Raw genomic sequence first — 18,152 nt, forward strand, 5'->3', positions numbered from 1 at the left:
CTTGTTGAGAGAAGTTTATTTCAGCATCATATAAAATAAACAATAATGATAATAATAATATTAAAGCAAACACAGCTCTGGTATCGGAATAGTATCGGTATCGGCCGATATCCAAATTCAGGTATCGGGATCGGATCGGAAGTGAAAAAATGTGGATCGGTGCATCCCTAGCACAGAGCATTTGTCCATCCATCCACCAACAACTTAAAGGAGCTTACAAGTATCTCATGCAGCTTTAGGTGACATGTATTTCCTAATCATTTTAGTACATATTTCTGATTTTACGTGCTACAAAAACTGATTATACAAGGTCATTCGAGATCATTGTCCTCAAATGATGAAGTACTGTTCATTGCATTGAGACTGTGAGATGATAAATGTCCATGCATCAACTGCTCACACAGAAGTCATTGAATTGTGCTGCACACTTAGGCACACAGTTCTGACCAAAGTAATTTAATGACTTCCTAAGGGTTTGTTCCAGACACAGTTTTTTATTTGTTTTAATTACAGTGGTCATAACCCACACATTTCTTTTCCAAACACAGTAACCGTTGTAAGTGTGCATAACAAAGCTTCCAAGGCTTGTGACAGAGGACATAAAACTTGCTATGCAAATTGAACCGGAACTTTAATGATAAGATATTATCAGTTATCAATTTTTAAGGAAGTCATGTTTAAGATTTATTTCACATGAGCATAAAAAAAATGCTTGATGGATTAAAAAAAAACATTCTTGATTCATTAATTTAATCATTAATAATTTGGAATAAATATGTAGGCTAATTGTTCAACAACAAGCATAAGAGTGGCATTTTTCTTAATTATCTGAAATAATTTGGAAACATTTGTATAAAATCACTTTTATTTTGTTCTTTTATTCACTATGTAAACTTTTCCCTCACTGGAATGCATACAAAAACACTCAAACTAAAACTAAAAAAGTGTAGTTTTAGTTTATCTAAATCATTAACTATAGTTCATTTTATTAATAACCAATATGCTACACAATATAATGCTTAAAAAATAAAAGAGTTTTAGATATTCTTGTCCATCGTGATCATTACACATAAAAAAAAACAGTAACAAACAGACCTCCAGGATTATCTATATCTTTCTTCAAAGATAACAACCTTCAATTGCTCCTTTTGCAGCTCAGAGATGCTCAGAACAGCAGATTAGAATCCATATCCTCTGTGGGAATGAAAATATAGAGAAATTTGAAAAACCAACCTGGGTTGTTTATAAAGTTTTTGATTTATTTAAAAAGTGTGCATAAATAATGCATTTAAAGAGAATGAATAATACATTTAAAATTCTTTGAGCTGTTTAAGGCAAGGCCTTTAAAATCCTCCTACCTTCTTTAATGCCAAAGCAGCTGCACCATTCTTTGAAGGAGACTAGTTTGTCCTTGTCAGCATCACACTTTTGGAAAAAGACAGAGGTGCAATGCTCCATGGGAACCAAGGGAACACGCAGAGGAGCCAGCTCAGAGTGAGAAAGAATCCTGCAACAGTATTATAAATATTCACTGGTGAAAAAAAACCCCTTCTTAATATCATGATTCAGATTTTGTCAATTTGTCATGAGGACAAACATGAATTAACAGAAGAAAGTTAAGAAAGTCGTGTAATTAACACACTTCATTTCCACACAGTTCAATGGGGTTTTATAGAAGGGTTCTTGACTTTGTGCTATATGTGACCCTGGACCACAAAACCAGTCACATGGGTCAATTTTCTGAAATTGAGATTTATACATCATCTGAAAGCTGAAAAAATAAGATTTCCATTGATGTATGGTTTGTAAGGATAGGACACAACTATTTGAAAATCTGGAATCTGAGGGTGCAAAAAAATCGAAACATTAAGAAAATCGCCTTTAAAGTTGTCCATTTATGTTCGCGATTGTGCTGCATTCACTCACAAAAATAAATGTTGTATATCTTTACAGTAGGAATTGTACAAAATATCTTCATGGAACATGATCTTTACTTAATATCCTAATGATTTTTGGCATAAAAGAAAAATCGATAATTTTGACCCATACAATGTATTGGCTATTGCCGCAATACATTGTATGGGTCAAAATTTGTGCGACTTGTGACTATATAAGGAGAAATGTCTTAAATGATTACATAAATACTTTTGTGTTTGACAGGTTATTTATTAAAAAAAAAAAAAAAATCTAGTGACAATGTATGTTTACGACCTGTTTAATTCATTTAAATTTAATAAATAAAATGTATACAATAACAAAAGTAATTAATTAAAATTAAATCTGTAAAAAGATCCCATGATGGGTGCCTGACAAAACCCTTTATGTTCTATATAGAACCTTTTCTTTAAAATCACAAACCAACACAAGATTCTTAAAACTGCAGTGTGTAATTTTCTTATATCCAAGCAGGGCTTGACTAACACCCACCAACCCGCCAAATGCAGGTGGATTTTCAATTGATTTTTCAATTGTTGTCTTTTAAAAAGACATCTGAAATAATAAACTAAGTGCAATCTAGTATTGTCAAAAATATTTTTTTCGATACTGAAATATCCCTTTATCCCCGTGAACCTTTACTCACTGGTTTAATTTGCTCCGGATTAATATTGTTGGTGTTACTTACAGGGCTTGAATTTTGGCATGGGATTGCGCGTATTGAGCATAAGTTTACTCATTCCTGCAGATTTTGTGCTCACACCCAAAGTGTGTGCACATAAAGACACTATTGGCTATATAAAACAGTATAATGGGTCCGTGCATCAGATCTTAAAGTGACAGCAGCCTAATATACCTGCTGCCTAATTATAAGATCATTTTTGTAATATTTCTATAGCAGATTTTCCCTATGGTATCGATGTCAAAATTGTGGCCAGTGAAAATGATGAGTGGCTAGTAACTTCGGAAAACCACTAGCCACAGTGGCTGGTGAGAAAAAAAGTTATCATCAAGCCCTGTATCCCAGTGTAATACATCTATAAGTAACTGATTCACAGGCAGGTTTTCCCCGAAAGCACACACTGCAGCTTTAAGGCCTCCGTCTCAAAGGCTGACCACTGACGTTGTGGAGGATACTGGCGCTGAATGTTTCTTTTTCTGTAAATGTCCCTCAACCACATCCTCACACCAGCTAAAAATATTACTGAACCTCCTGTATGAGTAAGTTCGAATTAGAATAGTCTCAGCCTCAGACGTCTTGCCCACGAACTGCTCATGAACCATTCACAAATGCACTCCAAAATCACACTGATCTGATTGGGTAGCTTTAAGCAATTTCAGGAGTCAGTGTGCAGATATTTTTATCAGTCTTTTAGCACAGCGTCTGGCTCCGCAAGACTGGCATTTAACAGCCGATATGAATGTCAAGTGAATTTATCAAGATAATTGGGGTTTCCCCTTTATGATAAGCAAAACAATATTGCAAGACAAAATTTGTACAGAACCTCAGCCACCCCACCTGTCTGAAGGATGTTGGTCCATTTGTGCAAACTGCCAGTGCACTGGATAGATGTACATGTTGTAGTTCTTCTCAAAGTCCTGCTGTAGAAGCTCGACGGGGTGATGGCCTGCATGAAGACGCCTCTCGCTCTCATAGATCTTCTGAACCTGTTGAGCAGAGCATTCATCATCTGTAATCCATTCACATTTGATGGTTTAGATACAGTCAAGAGCTATTTTCCAAAGAAGTACATCTACGTTTATTTTTTACTGTCAGAAGTTGGGGAGCTGAGTGAAATTTGTCTCCAGTTTCTTGTCTTAAATATACTATTTGTCTCTTTAGGAGACATGCGATATCTAAATAAATAACCGTCTGTCCAGTATCACTGATATACATACCCTGATTCTTTGTTTAGCTGTGAGAAAGCCAGGAGACATGGAGTCATGCTCGTATAACTGCAGAAGCACGTTCTTCAGCCAATCCCGCATACGCAGAGGGAACTGCACCAGCTCTGACTCTAGACATGGAGCAATAACTGCCAGGAGAAATAAAAATAGACAAAAATTAAACAACAGAAGATATATACTGAGTGCAGAGGTGGTCGAACTTAAATTGGTTAAATTTGGTTGCGGGGCCAAAAATAAATGTTGCGTTGTATCCAAATATATTAACCCTTAAACGCATACCTCAGGTCTGTAGTGACCCGGGACGTAATTCACTACCCTCCTCCCGATTCAAGTTAGACTTTAACCTTCTCAGTATTCCTCAATCAATTCATTATACACAGTAGAACAAGAAAAAAATATATAAAATTATAAAATAATGCCTATTTTCCCATTGATTTTTTGAAAAGATTGTATATGGTATACATGAGTGTAAGTATATATTTTTTCTACAACAAATTTAATCTTTGATGACTGAATAAGTGCAATTCACCTTTATTTCACAAGGTGGCAATGTCTAATATACAATGATGAAGTGACGTTTCACTCATAGTTACCACAGGCAGAAAACAAAAGAATAGGAAGTATCATCAGCAAAACTTGAAATGGCTCAGCGATTTACTACAAGTAGCCTACTGAACGCAGTCAAATATTAGAGTCACTGTCACTTGATGGTGGATCTGGTGGAGGAGCTGTCAGCGATCAAAATATTGATTTTGAAGATGCTGAAAATGATTTTTCATAACTGAAAGAAAAAAGCCCTCATAATTGAGTTCTGAGAATATGATTGAGATCGCGAATATGAGACAGATGCTGAATGTAGGCTACTAGAAATGAGCTCTGACGAGGACAGTGACAATGATATAAATTCTGCTCAAACAGAACCCTTCCAAGCTCCAAAAGGTAACAAAAAACATGCTTTATTTTATTATTCTGTAATGACTCTAATGTCAGGAGAGTTTTATATTATTGCGACAGGTAGCCTAGTAGAGATCTACGGAGCCCCTAAAGGGACATGTTGGTGGAAAAAAAATTGGGATGGGTGATTTATTTTTTTTCCAAATCTTTTGCGTTCCCCTGAGAAATTTTGCGTTCCCTCGGAAAACGTTTGCGTTCCCACGCTGGCAGTGTTTCAGAGCTCCGTATGTATGGAGCGTTTCATAGTGTTTGAACTTGGACTCAAGAAATGCGGTCAGTGCTTAACTCGAGTTCAGTGAAGTTGGCAATATATATTCGAATTTCCCGGATCATATTCGTGAGCTAAACGTTAACACACAAATGACACTATTTACAATCACAGTAAACTAGACAACGAGCTACAACCCAACTGTCCTCAAAACGAGCTTTAATATAAATTTGTTGAAAATTGAGAGACAAGTATGAATAAGGGACCGTCTGCAAAGTGCAAAACCCAAAACCCTTTTGCACATTTTATATTATTAAACATATTCAGGAGCTTCACTGTGAGTGACACGTAGTGTCACCAAATTCAGTTCACACATCACTACTCTCCTGCTGGTTATACTACAATACTTAGTTTGATAAACTGCATTTGGTGTGGTACAGTGAAGTTATTGAATATTTTTCATAATATAAAATGTGCAAAAGCAGTGTAGTATGACCAGTGGGAGAACGCTGCTGACAAAACCAGCAATGCAGGTTTGAGAGGTGGCGCCCCGACAAATCTCACAAGAATCACGACTTGCTTTACGGCACGTCACATACATCAACAATATATGAAGCAGCCTCTATGGAAGACACTAGCACGCATTTCAGACGTGAATCATGACAGAGTCAACGAAGAAAACGCGGAGTCAAGGAAAAGAAAACGACAGCTCTGCGTGAGTGGTATTTACGACGGTAACGTTAAATGCAAGTACTCCACAGGGGTCGCTGTTTGAGAAAAACGGAAACTGCATAGTGTGCCTTTAAGCACTGACCGCATTTCTTTATATTTGAGTCCAAGTTCAAACACTATGAAACGCTCCATTAACGTACGGAGCTCTGAAACACTGGCAGCGGGACATTAAACAGGAGGTGTCTGTCCGAGCTCACATCAGGTTTTGCGTGGGAACGCAAATATCTTTGTGAGGAAACGCAAGGTTTCTCCGGGGAAAAAAATCCTCCCATCGCAATCTTTTTCCACCACCATGTCCTTTTAGGGGCTCAGTAGAGATCCACCCGTGTTAGATATAGAATTGGGTCGCTAAAAAGACCCGAATATGTAATAATGATTGGAGAAACATTTATGCATTTAAGGGTTAAAATGTACATAAAATAACTGTAGATATACATAAGTGTATAGAACTTATGATATTAAATGAATTGGAAATATTAAATAGTAATACTAATATGGATACCTCAGAAAAATTATTCTTTGACTTTGGTGTCTTGCTAAATCAAAATGTAATTTCGGAGAAATTGTTGATCTCTTTGGAAACTACATCTAAAACACAAATACGTACATCTCTTCGGACACACAATATTTATAGGGGCTTTTTCTAATGAGAAACATGGTTTGCTAAAATTATTAATCACATTAGCATCACTGCAAACCACATTTTACATCTCATGTGCTAACAATTAAAATAAGCATGTCAGAAATGTTTCTTACATTTGCAGGACCCAGTGTAGTCCAGGTGAAGTCTGTGGCCTATTTTGGTCCCGTCAAGGCTACACTTGGTGGCAAAGAGCTGACAGGATGTGTCGTATGTCTTATTGTCAGTTCCGCAAACCTAAAGTGAAGATGTCCCGATGCCAACAGCTTATTATTAGCAAATGTTATTATGCTTTTTCATTTAATCAATATATGTTACTTAAAGGAGAACTCCGGTCAATTTTAACATTGAGCTCATTTTTTTGTACATTTGGAGTGCTGTCAATACAGAGAACAACGACAAAAATCGGTGTTGCCTACACAGAGTTATTCTATTTTTAAAATTTGCACCCTGTTGACTTCAATGGGGCAAGTACTAAACCTGCTTTTAGCCTCTTAACATCCTTGATGTGTCATTACAAGTGCACCGAAAATGTGAGTGATTCCTTCTGAGTGAACACGAGTGAGTCTGACTGCAGTAGATGTGAAAGAAATGTATAAAAATGATGTTATTTAAGCCAGCGCAAATACCTTTGTTTACATCCTGTTTTTCGGTTGAAGTCCAAAGTAGTCGATTGCAGAGTTCACACGCATAGGTTTAATACCTATGATCACGCGCGTGAACTCGGCAATCGACTACTTTGGACTTCAATCGAAAAACAGGATGTAAACAAAGGTATTTGCGCTGGCTTAAATAACATCATTTTTATACACATCTTTCACATCTACTGCAGTCAGACTCACTCGTGTTCACTCAGAAGGAATCACTCACATTTTCTGTGCACTTGTAATGACACATCAAGGATGTTAAGAGGCTAAAAGCAGGTTTAGTACTTGCCCCATTGAAGTCAACAGGGTGCAAATTTTAAAAATAGAATAACTCGGTGTAGGCAACACCGATTTTTGTCATTGTTCTCTGTATTGACAGCACTCCAAATGTACAAAAAAATGAGCTCAATGTTAAAATTGACCGGAGTTCTCCTTTAAGTTTGATCAGTAATGAAATAAATATTTGGAAATAAAGCCATTTTTTTGTAATCAGTTGAATTAAGATTAACATATTAATTTGCTAGATAACTCATACTTACATGGTCAAAATCATTTACACTGGGAGGACATTCTGACGGCTCCTGACACACACAGACGGGCTTGTTCTCATCGTTCATTTTGCATGTCTTTCCTCTTTTACAGCGAAAGTTCTCACAGGGGTCTGGATAAAACAATGAAAGAATGTGCAAATATTCTATAAAATACTGTCTATCCTCAGTTCAGGCATCCACTGCTGCTTTAAAAAGGCTCTCAAAGAGACATCTAATAAAGGTTATATATAACCACCCTGTAAAAAAGTTCCAACATTCCTTTGCATCTGTTGGTTTGGATAGAGCATAAACCAGGGGCTAAGGCTCTCATTGACTTCTTAAGCCAGGTCTGTTTAACAGTCTGTTAAAGAAAAACTCTGCTCAGCAAATTCCTAATAAGAATTTGGTGCTATGGAGACAGAAACAACACTCACCAGCTGGCTCCCCCTGTCTGCTGGGCCGATGTGTGGGCCGAATGTCAGGGTAAAGCTCCATAGTGGCCCTAATCTGTACAGGATTCATCCCCACCAAACGAGTCTGTAAAGAGGCACAACCAATTTTTATTTGCAATAGCAATCTATCAAACACATTAAACTAGTGCACCTGCTTACACTTTTCACCATTTTCCATAGAAGCTATTTTCCTATGAATGTGTGAGACTTCTGATTCATTGCCGCTATATGGTAAACTAGTAGAATAACAAAGTGCAGTAAAAGGTCAAACTATTTCCACACACAAGCCAGATAATTATGATGTCGATAATGAATTAAAACAATAGGAAAACAAATACAAGTTTAAAACTGGAAGCGGTTGACAGTGATAACAAAAGCAAATGTGACAAAAACGCGATCGAAACCATGCCATTTTAACTGTTTTTTGGACTTGTCTTTGAGCTCTTTTATCTTGACTCATCTTTTGGCACATTCAAACAGACTAAAATCATTGAGAAGCTCTGGTAATAATTACTTTACCCCACCTCTCCATGTTAAACTAATCCCGTCCAAATAGGGCTTTTCACGGGATTCGTACCCGAACGTACCTTAGTACGTCAGACAACCGAACATATGGAGCTGGTTAAGTGATGCAAACTCCAAAATATATTGGTTTACAAATCATGCACTATGGGAAAAAGTGTTTTTAGGTCATAACATAATTGTGCAAGGAGCCATGTGAAAACAAGTCTTTTATTAAAGCTGCATGCAGCGATGAAAAGGGCCCTCGCACCCGTGCCACCGCCACCCGGCGGCTTTAGGAAAACAGAGCACGGTGGGCAGTATGTAAATATAGGAGGACTATGTCAAAGTCATTTTTATTTACCACCACTTTTCCTGCTACCAGCAGGTGGCTCAAATCTACAAAAAGCACATATGTGCAGAATACAAGCTACCAGGGCTTGTCAAAGCTTACAGTCTGGTTGTATTAATCTAGAAAATCACACTTTTTATATTTTATAATAACAATGTATGTGCGATGCATTTGGTACCCATTTCCCATTCTTCTTTTTGGATTTAGGCTCTGTGTTTTCAGTGGGCTCCACCACTTTTTCTGGGTCTTGCCTCTGTGCATGTTCCTCTTCGGCTTCCACTGCACTGGCTTGGTCACTCTGCATCTTCTCCAGCTGCTGGTTGTTTCGCTGCTTCTTGGCTTTGGCCTTTCCATGTGTATTACTTTCATTCTTCTGCTTCTTCTCCTTCTTTGCCTTCGTGCCACTAGAAAGAATAGTGGTCTCAGGTTCAATGCTGTCCCTCTCATCCTGTTGATCACTCTTCTTTTTTTCATTGTCATTCTCAGAGTCTTGAAAAGGCTCTTTCAGCTCATCTTGTGTTTGCTCTGCTGGCACTTCCTGTTCCTCTGCAGTGTCCTCTGAGTCGTTGATGGATTGCTGGGAATCATAGTCCACCGTGGCTGTGGGGATCACATCTTCGATTGTTTCCGCCGCATCTTTTTCCATAGCGTTGATGGATGAAGCTTTGGTCTCCTCTAGCTTGATGGATAGTGGCTGTGAAGCATCACGGTCAGCTGCATAGTCCAAATCCATAGGTATTTCTGACTCAGTACTGCTGTCAGTCTCCTTTGCATCCTCACCTTCACTCTCAGTTACATCTTCATTCTCCATTGTAGATTCTCCATTTTCCTTTCCCTCCTCCTCCTCCTCAATCTCCTTAACTTCTTTGTCTTTTTCTGGACTGTCATCATCACCTTCATCCTCCTCCATAGTTTCCTCTGCCTCCTCAGAGACCTGCAGGAGTTGAGTCAGTGCCTCCTCACTCAGGAGCAAAGGTGTATTCTTCTCACCTCCCTCTGAACCTTCAAGCTCTTCTGCCCCCGCTTGCTTCATCTCCACATGGCTTTCCTTCTCTTCACTCATGTCCTCATCCTGAGAGCTGGACTCAAAAGGCAGAAATGTGGGCAGAACTCCATCCTTACTGTCAAGAAGCTTCACTGACTTAAAAAACAAAATTGTAAAAAAATAAATAAACAAAAATAAATTGAAGTACATATAACAGATTGAAAACATTTAAGACAGCAAATTATATTTACAAAATATACAAAAAATAAAATGATTCCTGATTGAATTAGTGTTAACAAATCGGTTGAGTGAATAATTCAATGACTCATTCATAAAGACAGTCAGTTGTTTTGTTCCTAAATTAAAAATAAATATAAAATAAATAAAAAAAAACACCAAACATGGAAACAAATATAAAATTACACAAACAGTAAAAAGTCCTCAAATTCGAGAATTAACTGTTTATAAAAATAAAACTTTTTAAGAATCACCTGCTCTTGTGGAGTTGGGTTGTTTTTGACATGCTGATTTTTTCCACGAGGCTTACTTTGTACCTAAAATAAAAGAGGGAAAAAAAGCAACTTAGCCTTTTGTTTTGGTTTATGAAAGTTGAGGGTAAGCTGTCAAACAGCTTTCATTTTACCATTTCCAGGTGGCAAAAAGTGTTGGCATACATGTGCCACACATGCACACATCACCGCACATGATGTTCGCTGCTATCTTTACAGAACCAACTGTATTTACCCAGACAACAATCTTGTTTCAGCTGCGCGACTCATACAATTACAACATATTGCTTTTCATGTAATCTCCTTCCAACTCAATTGTTTGAGATTATCTTTCCAAACCGCTCTAATTTCCTGGAGGAATGCAGATATTATTTCAGAGAAGTATTGTCTTTCATACCCTGATAAGCAACTAATGTTGAGAGTCCACTTATTACATTCTCCTAGCTGAATTGCAAAACATGCCTCAGTCTTATGATTTAAGTGAGGCATTTTGTCATTTTAAAGCTACACAATTATCCTATCAGCAGCCATGGGACTGTGGGATTGATTTACTGCCCAGCAGAACTCCATTTAAGAGTTAGTCCACTCCCTTTCCAATCCCAAGAGTAAGGCCATGGAAAAATATATAGCCATGTTTGTGATAAGCGGTGTCAAACCCTCTCGGTTGACCCTGGTCATATATTACAATGTATTTCATTACTGCTTACAATGTTCCTGCTGACACTTGATATCATTTGATTGACTTTCTAAAATCTCCTTTTCTCAAATTCCCAGTACACATACTTGTTTTTTGAACTATGTTCTTGGAAACGTCTTTTGGGTTGGTGTTTGATTCCATTTAGTTCTTTGACCTTTGGACATGATGCTCTAGATTCTGATTAAGAGAAGGATTATGTAAATGAATGTTGGGTTATTTTACTTACATAAGCAGCCAGTGCAGAGACCAAAAAGCAGAATAGAAACAGGTCTTTCTTCATTTCTAGAAAAAAAACAAAAAACAAACATAACATACGAACATAATTTGTATGGATGTGACCACAGTCCTGTGTCCTATCTTAAAACTTCCTGAAAAACTTGAAGTGTCTTGATCTCCCCATTCCCTATTCTTTTTATCTAAGAATTCTGCTTTACTGCCCTCTGGGCCGTTCTCACACAGGGTTCAGAGTTCTCCATCTGTATGCTGGACGTACCCCTGCCATGACACCCCGGCATAAATCAACCACCTCAGTTGTCGTGGCAACAGGGCCCAAGAGATGAGCCCCGCTCAAAAGTCACATTCAAAGTCCGGAGGGGCAAAGCAAACATCAGAAGCTACTAGACTGGAAAAAGAGTTGACTAAGTACACAAGCTTTTTGCCTCCTGCACAGAGACAATATGCCCATTATAGGCCATGTTGATGTGGACAATGGCTTGGGTACAATGGTTTGAACTGAAGATACTGCTCTCCTGAAGATGATAAATAACTTTTCGTTATTTAATTACAGACAAAATAGTATAAGAAAAAAAGAAATGTAATTAAATAACAAGGGAAAAGTCATTGTTGGGAATTTTAAGTTTTATTTGCATTCCCAACAATGACTTTTCCCGAATATTTATCATATCAAATACTTAGAAAACGTAAAAAAAAAAAAAAAATAGATTAAAGTTTTACTCTCTCTACAGCAATTAAAAAATGCAAATAAATGGCAATATGTATATTCTTATTGATGACATCAACATGATTTGCATCATGCATACAGGTTTTTTATTTATTTATTGTTTACACTACCTTATTTCAGAAGGGATCCTTCAGTTAATTCAATTACAGTAACAAGAAATTGGAAATTTGACACTTACCTGAGCTGTGAGGTTGCCGGTAGAATTGGGGGGAATGTTTAAATTTCACGTTGCAGAAAGTCACCGAGAGGCAGTCAGTCAAAGTACCTCTGACTCCCTTATGCCTCCCCCTCAGCACTGTTCATCAGATTCCCTTCATCTGTACTGGGCCACAAAGAGAGACAACCAACTGAAGCTTCAGAGGGGGTGGGGTGGGGTGAAGAACAGAGAGATGGAGAGTGACACGAAAATACACCGTAATACTTTGAACTAACTTTCCATTTTATTACCAGTTTTGGATTACATTTTATTTTAACAGTCTAGTTGTGCTCTTCCAAAATATTTAATAAATCTATGGGGAAAACACAGAAGAAACCCTGCTGGTACTTGACAGATTGTCACACCCATTTGAACAGCCCTGGGACAGGGAATTTTGGACATTCAAAGTCACCTGTAGATGGCGCCCAGTGCTTTTGCAGACCTTGAATCTTTGCCAACTGGTTTGCCAATCAGCGTGTTTTATTAACAGTGCACCAGTTTTGATTATAGCATCAGTTTATTTAGGTTTATTTAAATAAAAATAAACATTAGGCCTACACACGTTGGGTTTTCATGTTTTATGGGGACTTATACTGTACAAACTGTATATTCTATCCCTAAACCGACACATCACAAGTTTTTTTTATATTTTCAAAAAACATCACGTAGTATGATTTATAACCTGTTTTCCTCATGGATATTGCCATCTTTGTGGGGACATTTTTCCCCATAATGTAGGGTTTACCTGCACACACACACGTCTGGTTCGCTATCTTTGTGGGGACTCTCCATTGATGGAATGATTTTATACTGTACATACTGTATATTCTATCCCCCCCACACACACAATTTAAAGAACTTTCTATTGATCAAAGAAAACTGAAATGTATCATCCCGGTTTATGTTATAATTATATATTTTATATATACATATCTTAATTTTGTGATTAAATAAAATTTAAAGTAATTTAAAAGATTGCATTGTACACTACAAAACTTGGCATATTCTTAATCAATTTTAACAATAACACAATCAACCTTAACTATTCTGGAAATCTAATAATAATAATAATAATAAATCTCTAAGTTAGATCTCTTAAATATTAGACCCTTTTTCTCACTTATCTTTGTCCCATCTACCCTTTCCACATTCACCTTTCTCAGGAAATCTAATTATAACTGCAAGCAAATTCCACTTAAATTGCAAGAGCTGCATATTCATTTGTGAACCACTGTGCATTGTTTTATATTTCCTCTGCCCCGTTATCAGCAAACATCTCGGAGTACAGCTCTATGTGGGTTTTTGGGTACACTGCAATGATTAAATGAGTAAAATTGTGAGGAATGTTTGTAAAATGGAAATATTCCACTCTCCGCCAAGGCAGAAAAAAAAAAAAAAAAACAGCAGCACTCCAAATATGGAGCTCCAGGAAGTGGTGATGTAATCAATTTAGCAAAAGAAATAAAAATAAAAAGTATGGGATGTTAATATAGGATTGTTTTATACAAGCATAAAACAAATGATACCATTTCTTGTTTTCAATAATATATCCATAAGGTGCATAATAAACAATTTATATAAGGTATACACAGTACTGCTTCTCTATGAAAAAAAATAGGAGGTTGGAATGCTCTCATTATGGACTTCCTGTCCCAGTGTGGGACCAGACTGTACTCTTACTTAGTATTTAGAGGCCACACACCCTATAGTTTAGCATCCTAAAATAGACACGTACAGGAGAGGAAGTTTGGGTGAGCGCACACTGTAGTGTGTCATTGTATTATGTAAACATTCTTACTGTGGCACTCTCATTTTCTTGTATTCCAGCTTGAGTTAATGTGCCCCCACAGTAATCTGAGTGTTGGCGAGCAGGAAGTGATGCTGTTACCTTAATGAAGAGTCAGCCTGTTAAATAGCGCTTTCTCTAGACATTCCATTAAATTCAGTCTATAGCTTTAGCTATAAACACTCGTTCATTTACTCAGTCTCCTCTGCTTTCTTGGACTTTGCATTTGGACTAAAAGAAGAGCAAGGTAAGGTCCTCAAACCCTATTTATTATTTTTACGTAAAAAGGTTTCAAGAACTCTTAAAACATAATAATAAATACTAAACAGAAATATAGATGATTTTAATCTTCAGATTTTTGTATTTCAGAATGAAACCTGCCATACTGATTCTATGTCTGCTGGGAGCAGCCTATGCTAATCCCGTGAGTATGCAGTGAATAACCTAAAAATGGTCTTTCCATACGTTTCAAGGAGTAAAGATTTTTCCTTCTTTGAATTATATCACACAGATCTTGCATAAACCGGGTATGGAGATGATTCAAAATGCATCCAACTCTGTAAGTGATGCTGGGTTTAATTTCAAGAAACTTTGTGTTAACTTTAAGAGTGCTTTAAGTAAACCTGTTCTTATAATCTTTTATATTCCAGTCGGAAAGCTCTTCAATATCTGAATCCTCCGACCAGAGTAATACCTCAGAACCTTCAGAAGAGGTACGCTTCCAGTCAAATTCCACGTCATGTATGCAAAAAAAACTTAAATGCGTATCTACACGGAGAGACAGCTGCACTGTAAAAAAATATATGATCAATAAGTTATGACAACATACAATTTTACATTGCTTTAAATAAGTTAAGCAATTTTTTACTTTTTCTTTAAAGTTATACAAGATTCAGCTCATTTTTAAAGTCAGTTTAATGTAATTTAAGTTCAAATGACTTAAACATCCAAGTTTATTGTACTTAATTTAAGGCAGCTTAATTTAATTTTTTTTTACAGTGTGTGTATGTCTTCACAGTATAACAAAAAATAGTTCTCTCACCTGATATCATATAGGAGAATATCTGTATTTGCTCATACCAAGAACATCCAACTATATAGGCTACTAATGCATGCATGTAATGCAAAAGTTCTGCTGTGAAAAAAACAGAAAAAAACTTTAGACTTTTAATAGTCTTTGCCTTTATGAGGTCAAACAATATTAATTTATAATAAAAATAAATTATTTATTTTACAGAAATCCAAGGAAAATGTCTCCGACAGCAATGTAAGTGCAAAGACTGTTAGGCCCATGTCAACAAATTGAATGACTATACTAAATATATTTCTGTGAAGGATATATACTCACTTCAATTTCTCTTTTTTTCTTGACAGAGCTCAGAATCGCTTGAATCTGACTCGGATGAAACGGTATAAATAATAATTACTGTTCATATCTTTTCAAAAACTTACAAAGCCACTAAATGGATGAATATGACTGAAAATGTAAAAAAAAAATGTATCATTTTTGTTTCAAGATCTCTAAAGAGAGCGAAAGCCATTCTGTGGAAGATCTGGTAAGTTATGTTGCTCTAATCTAACAAAGAAAACGCTCTAAAGCCTATACATTGCATAGAAATGGATTCTCTGTTTATACGGTCCTATGTTTTATCTATGCTTATCTAGATTGGAAAAAGTGAGACTGCACTGACATCGGATAACACTCAAAGCAGTAAAGAGAATGTCCGTAGGGTAAGGAACATCAAACTGAATGCATCATACAAAATGTGTGGTTACACTAGAATAATGACCATCATGATGCATTCATACAGGGCTGGATCTACACCCTCAAATGGGTCCATACGAACAACAGCGGCAAAGTGCAAGCGACCAGCCAGACAGACATCAAATCCACTAGTGATGCATCAAAACAAAGCGAAAGCAGTGAATCAAGTGAAAGCCAGGAAAAGGTTGTTCTGAGCACAAAGGAAGAGAATAACGGTGCCGACACAAGTGAAAGCATTGAAGGTACTGAGTATAGTACAAGCAGCAGCAACAGCAGCAGCAGCAGCAGCAGCAGCGAAAGCACTGAGTCCAAAAGCAGTGCAGTGGAGAGCGAAAGTCGCTCAATTGAGTGCCTTCCCGGGGCTGACAGCCAAGAATGTGACAGCGAGGAAGACTTTCCTCAGGATATCGGTGATGATGGTGCAACCGACCCTTTCAATGGCATCCTAATGCCTGATGTCACTGAGCCCTAGCAGCAGTTTAAGACATGATCTTATGACTCAATGCTCTGATATCTGCAAGTGGAAATCCCAGGAACATATTAAAATGGGAATGTTCTATTAAGAAAAATATTTAAAGGAGGGTATGTGAGGAAATTGATATAATATTAATATAAACCATTAAGTAAATGTTAATAATAATATTTTTAAGGTACCTCAGTCTAGATCATTCTTAACTTAAAATTAAAAATATATTATACATACATTGATATTTTGTTTTTATACTTTACCATATTGTTAACACTTTACAATAGTCTCATTTGTTGACATAAGTTAATGCATTAACAAACATGAACTATAAAGGAGCAATATATTCTTACAGAATTGATTTACCTTTATTAATGTTAATGTGTATTGACAGTGCATAGTGTTTATCTTAAAAATGTATTCAAATTGTAAAATGTAAAAGCATTGTTCATTGTTAGTTCATGTTAACTAATGTTACGCAGTTACGAACGAAAAATTATTGCAAAGTGTTACCGAATTGTGTGCAGAATTGTTTTTTTTATTGTTATTATTTATAGATTTTATAGTCATTTATTTTTACTGTTGGTATTAACCATTTTCAAATAAAGTAAAGAAAAAGTATGCCGTTGTTTGCACGAGTGCTGTTTTTCCCCAGGAACTCTTGCTAAAAAGTTGCAAACGCAAACACTTCCACATTCATAAAATGAAAGAGTTGCCCTAATGCAATCCAAGAGTAATTACCAACTTCATTGCCTATAATTTCACAGATTTAGCTCATACCTTTGCAAAAGCATGCCTAAACATTAAACAATAAAAATGTGTATAGAGAGCTGAAATGACTGTTGTGTAAAATCAAGCTATGAAAGAGCACTTTCAGCAGAAAGGAATATTGCAACAATTATGTGTGTGATTGACTTATATTTACAAGTAATATATCATGTCTGTCAAACACATGTCATTACTGTTTTGATACCACAAGATGGTGGCAAACTTTAAAGAACAGAGGTGGGGTTTCCCTAGGAAGAACATCATGAACTCACACAAACATTACACACTGAGCGGGACTTTCTGCTGTTTCATGTGTGCTGCTTTTGGCAGAGGGATAAAGATTCCAGAATGAGGGTTTAGTCATTGTAAGTTTGTTAATTACTGTATAATTAAAATTACTGTTTTATGGTTCAATCTTCAGATAACAGACTAAACACCATTGGCTTTCATTGTCTAGACAATTGGCATAATGTGATCCAAGATAATGGTAGGCATTATCCATTATGACAAGGAGGGATGGTCTAAGATGAAACCTTTAAATACAGGGGGGTTTTTTTAGAGACAACAGTGTATGTATTAAAAAAATTCCAAAAATGTGGAGTAAAGAATTTTAAAAGAAAACCTAAAGCTATATAAATTAGTCAGATGTGCTTTTTCTCAAAGTTTACGGTTAAAATACAGTTAAAAATAATACTGACATAAAGGAGGAAATCTAAATATCTTATTGTTTCAACAGATACAGCTAATAGGATATAACACATTGGACTTTTTGTTATTTAGATATTTTATTTCAAGTTATGCAATAGATTTATGAGAATGTGGGTCAGTTATAACACCCTCACTTTGTCCAATCAGCTAAAATTTACAATGTCACTCATTTTGCATGCTCTTAATAGGACCCCAATGTGAGTGCTGAATATCAGTACTCATTTATCGCCAAACTTTTGAGGTAAGAATGTAACGTGCATTGTACATTTAAAATCTATAGGAGATTTTAAATGTTCAATGCACGTTACATTCTTATCCCAAAAGTTTGGCGATAAATGTGTAAAATGTGTGTGTATATTATACATACGTAAGTATGCACGCACACACTCACCGTTGTAATCAGAATTATTCAACCCCCATTGCAAATCAGGTTTACAGACTTCACATTTACA

General features: G+C 36.4%; 2 protein-coding genes across 2 annotated transcripts; one reads left to right on the forward strand and one right to left on the reverse strand.

The window, feature by feature from the left end:
* Positions 1 to 230: 230 nt before the first annotated feature.
* sparcl1 (SPARC-like 1) lies at positions 231 to 12,333 on the reverse strand. Its single transcript, XM_079898853.1, has 11 exons — positions 12,190 to 12,333; positions 11,277 to 11,332; positions 10,336 to 10,398; positions 9,038 to 10,000; positions 7,989 to 8,091; positions 7,564 to 7,685; positions 6,494 to 6,614; positions 3,835 to 3,971; positions 3,455 to 3,603; positions 1,359 to 1,507; positions 231 to 1,194 (listed from the first exon to the last, which is right to left on the reverse strand). Exons 2-11 carry the CDS (start codon positions 11,328 to 11,330, stop codon positions 1,166 to 1,168), a joined length of 1,890 nt encoding a protein of 629 aa, XP_079754979.1. The 5' UTR covers positions 11,331 to 11,332; positions 12,190 to 12,333; the 3' UTR covers positions 231 to 1,165.
* Positions 12,334 to 13,962: 1,629 nt separating this feature from the next.
* Positions 13,963 to 16,824, forward strand: scpp1 (secretory calcium-binding phosphoprotein 1). Its single transcript, XM_079846476.1, has 9 exons — positions 13,963 to 14,240; positions 14,363 to 14,417; positions 14,505 to 14,552; positions 14,644 to 14,706; positions 15,231 to 15,260; positions 15,368 to 15,403; positions 15,511 to 15,549; positions 15,659 to 15,724; positions 15,805 to 16,824. The coding sequence occupies exons 2-9, from the start codon at positions 14,364 to 14,366 to the stop codon at positions 16,228 to 16,230; spliced, it is 762 nt and encodes a 253-aa protein (XP_079702602.1). The 5' UTR covers positions 13,963 to 14,240; position 14,363; the 3' UTR covers positions 16,231 to 16,824.
* The last annotated feature ends 1,328 nt before the right edge of the window (positions 16,825 to 18,152 follow it).

Source organism: Squalius cephalus (assembly GCF_949319135.1).
Source record: "Squalius cephalus genome assembly, chromosome: 2".
Lineage (NCBI taxonomy): Eukaryota > Metazoa > Chordata > Actinopteri > Cypriniformes > Leuciscidae > Squalius > Squalius cephalus.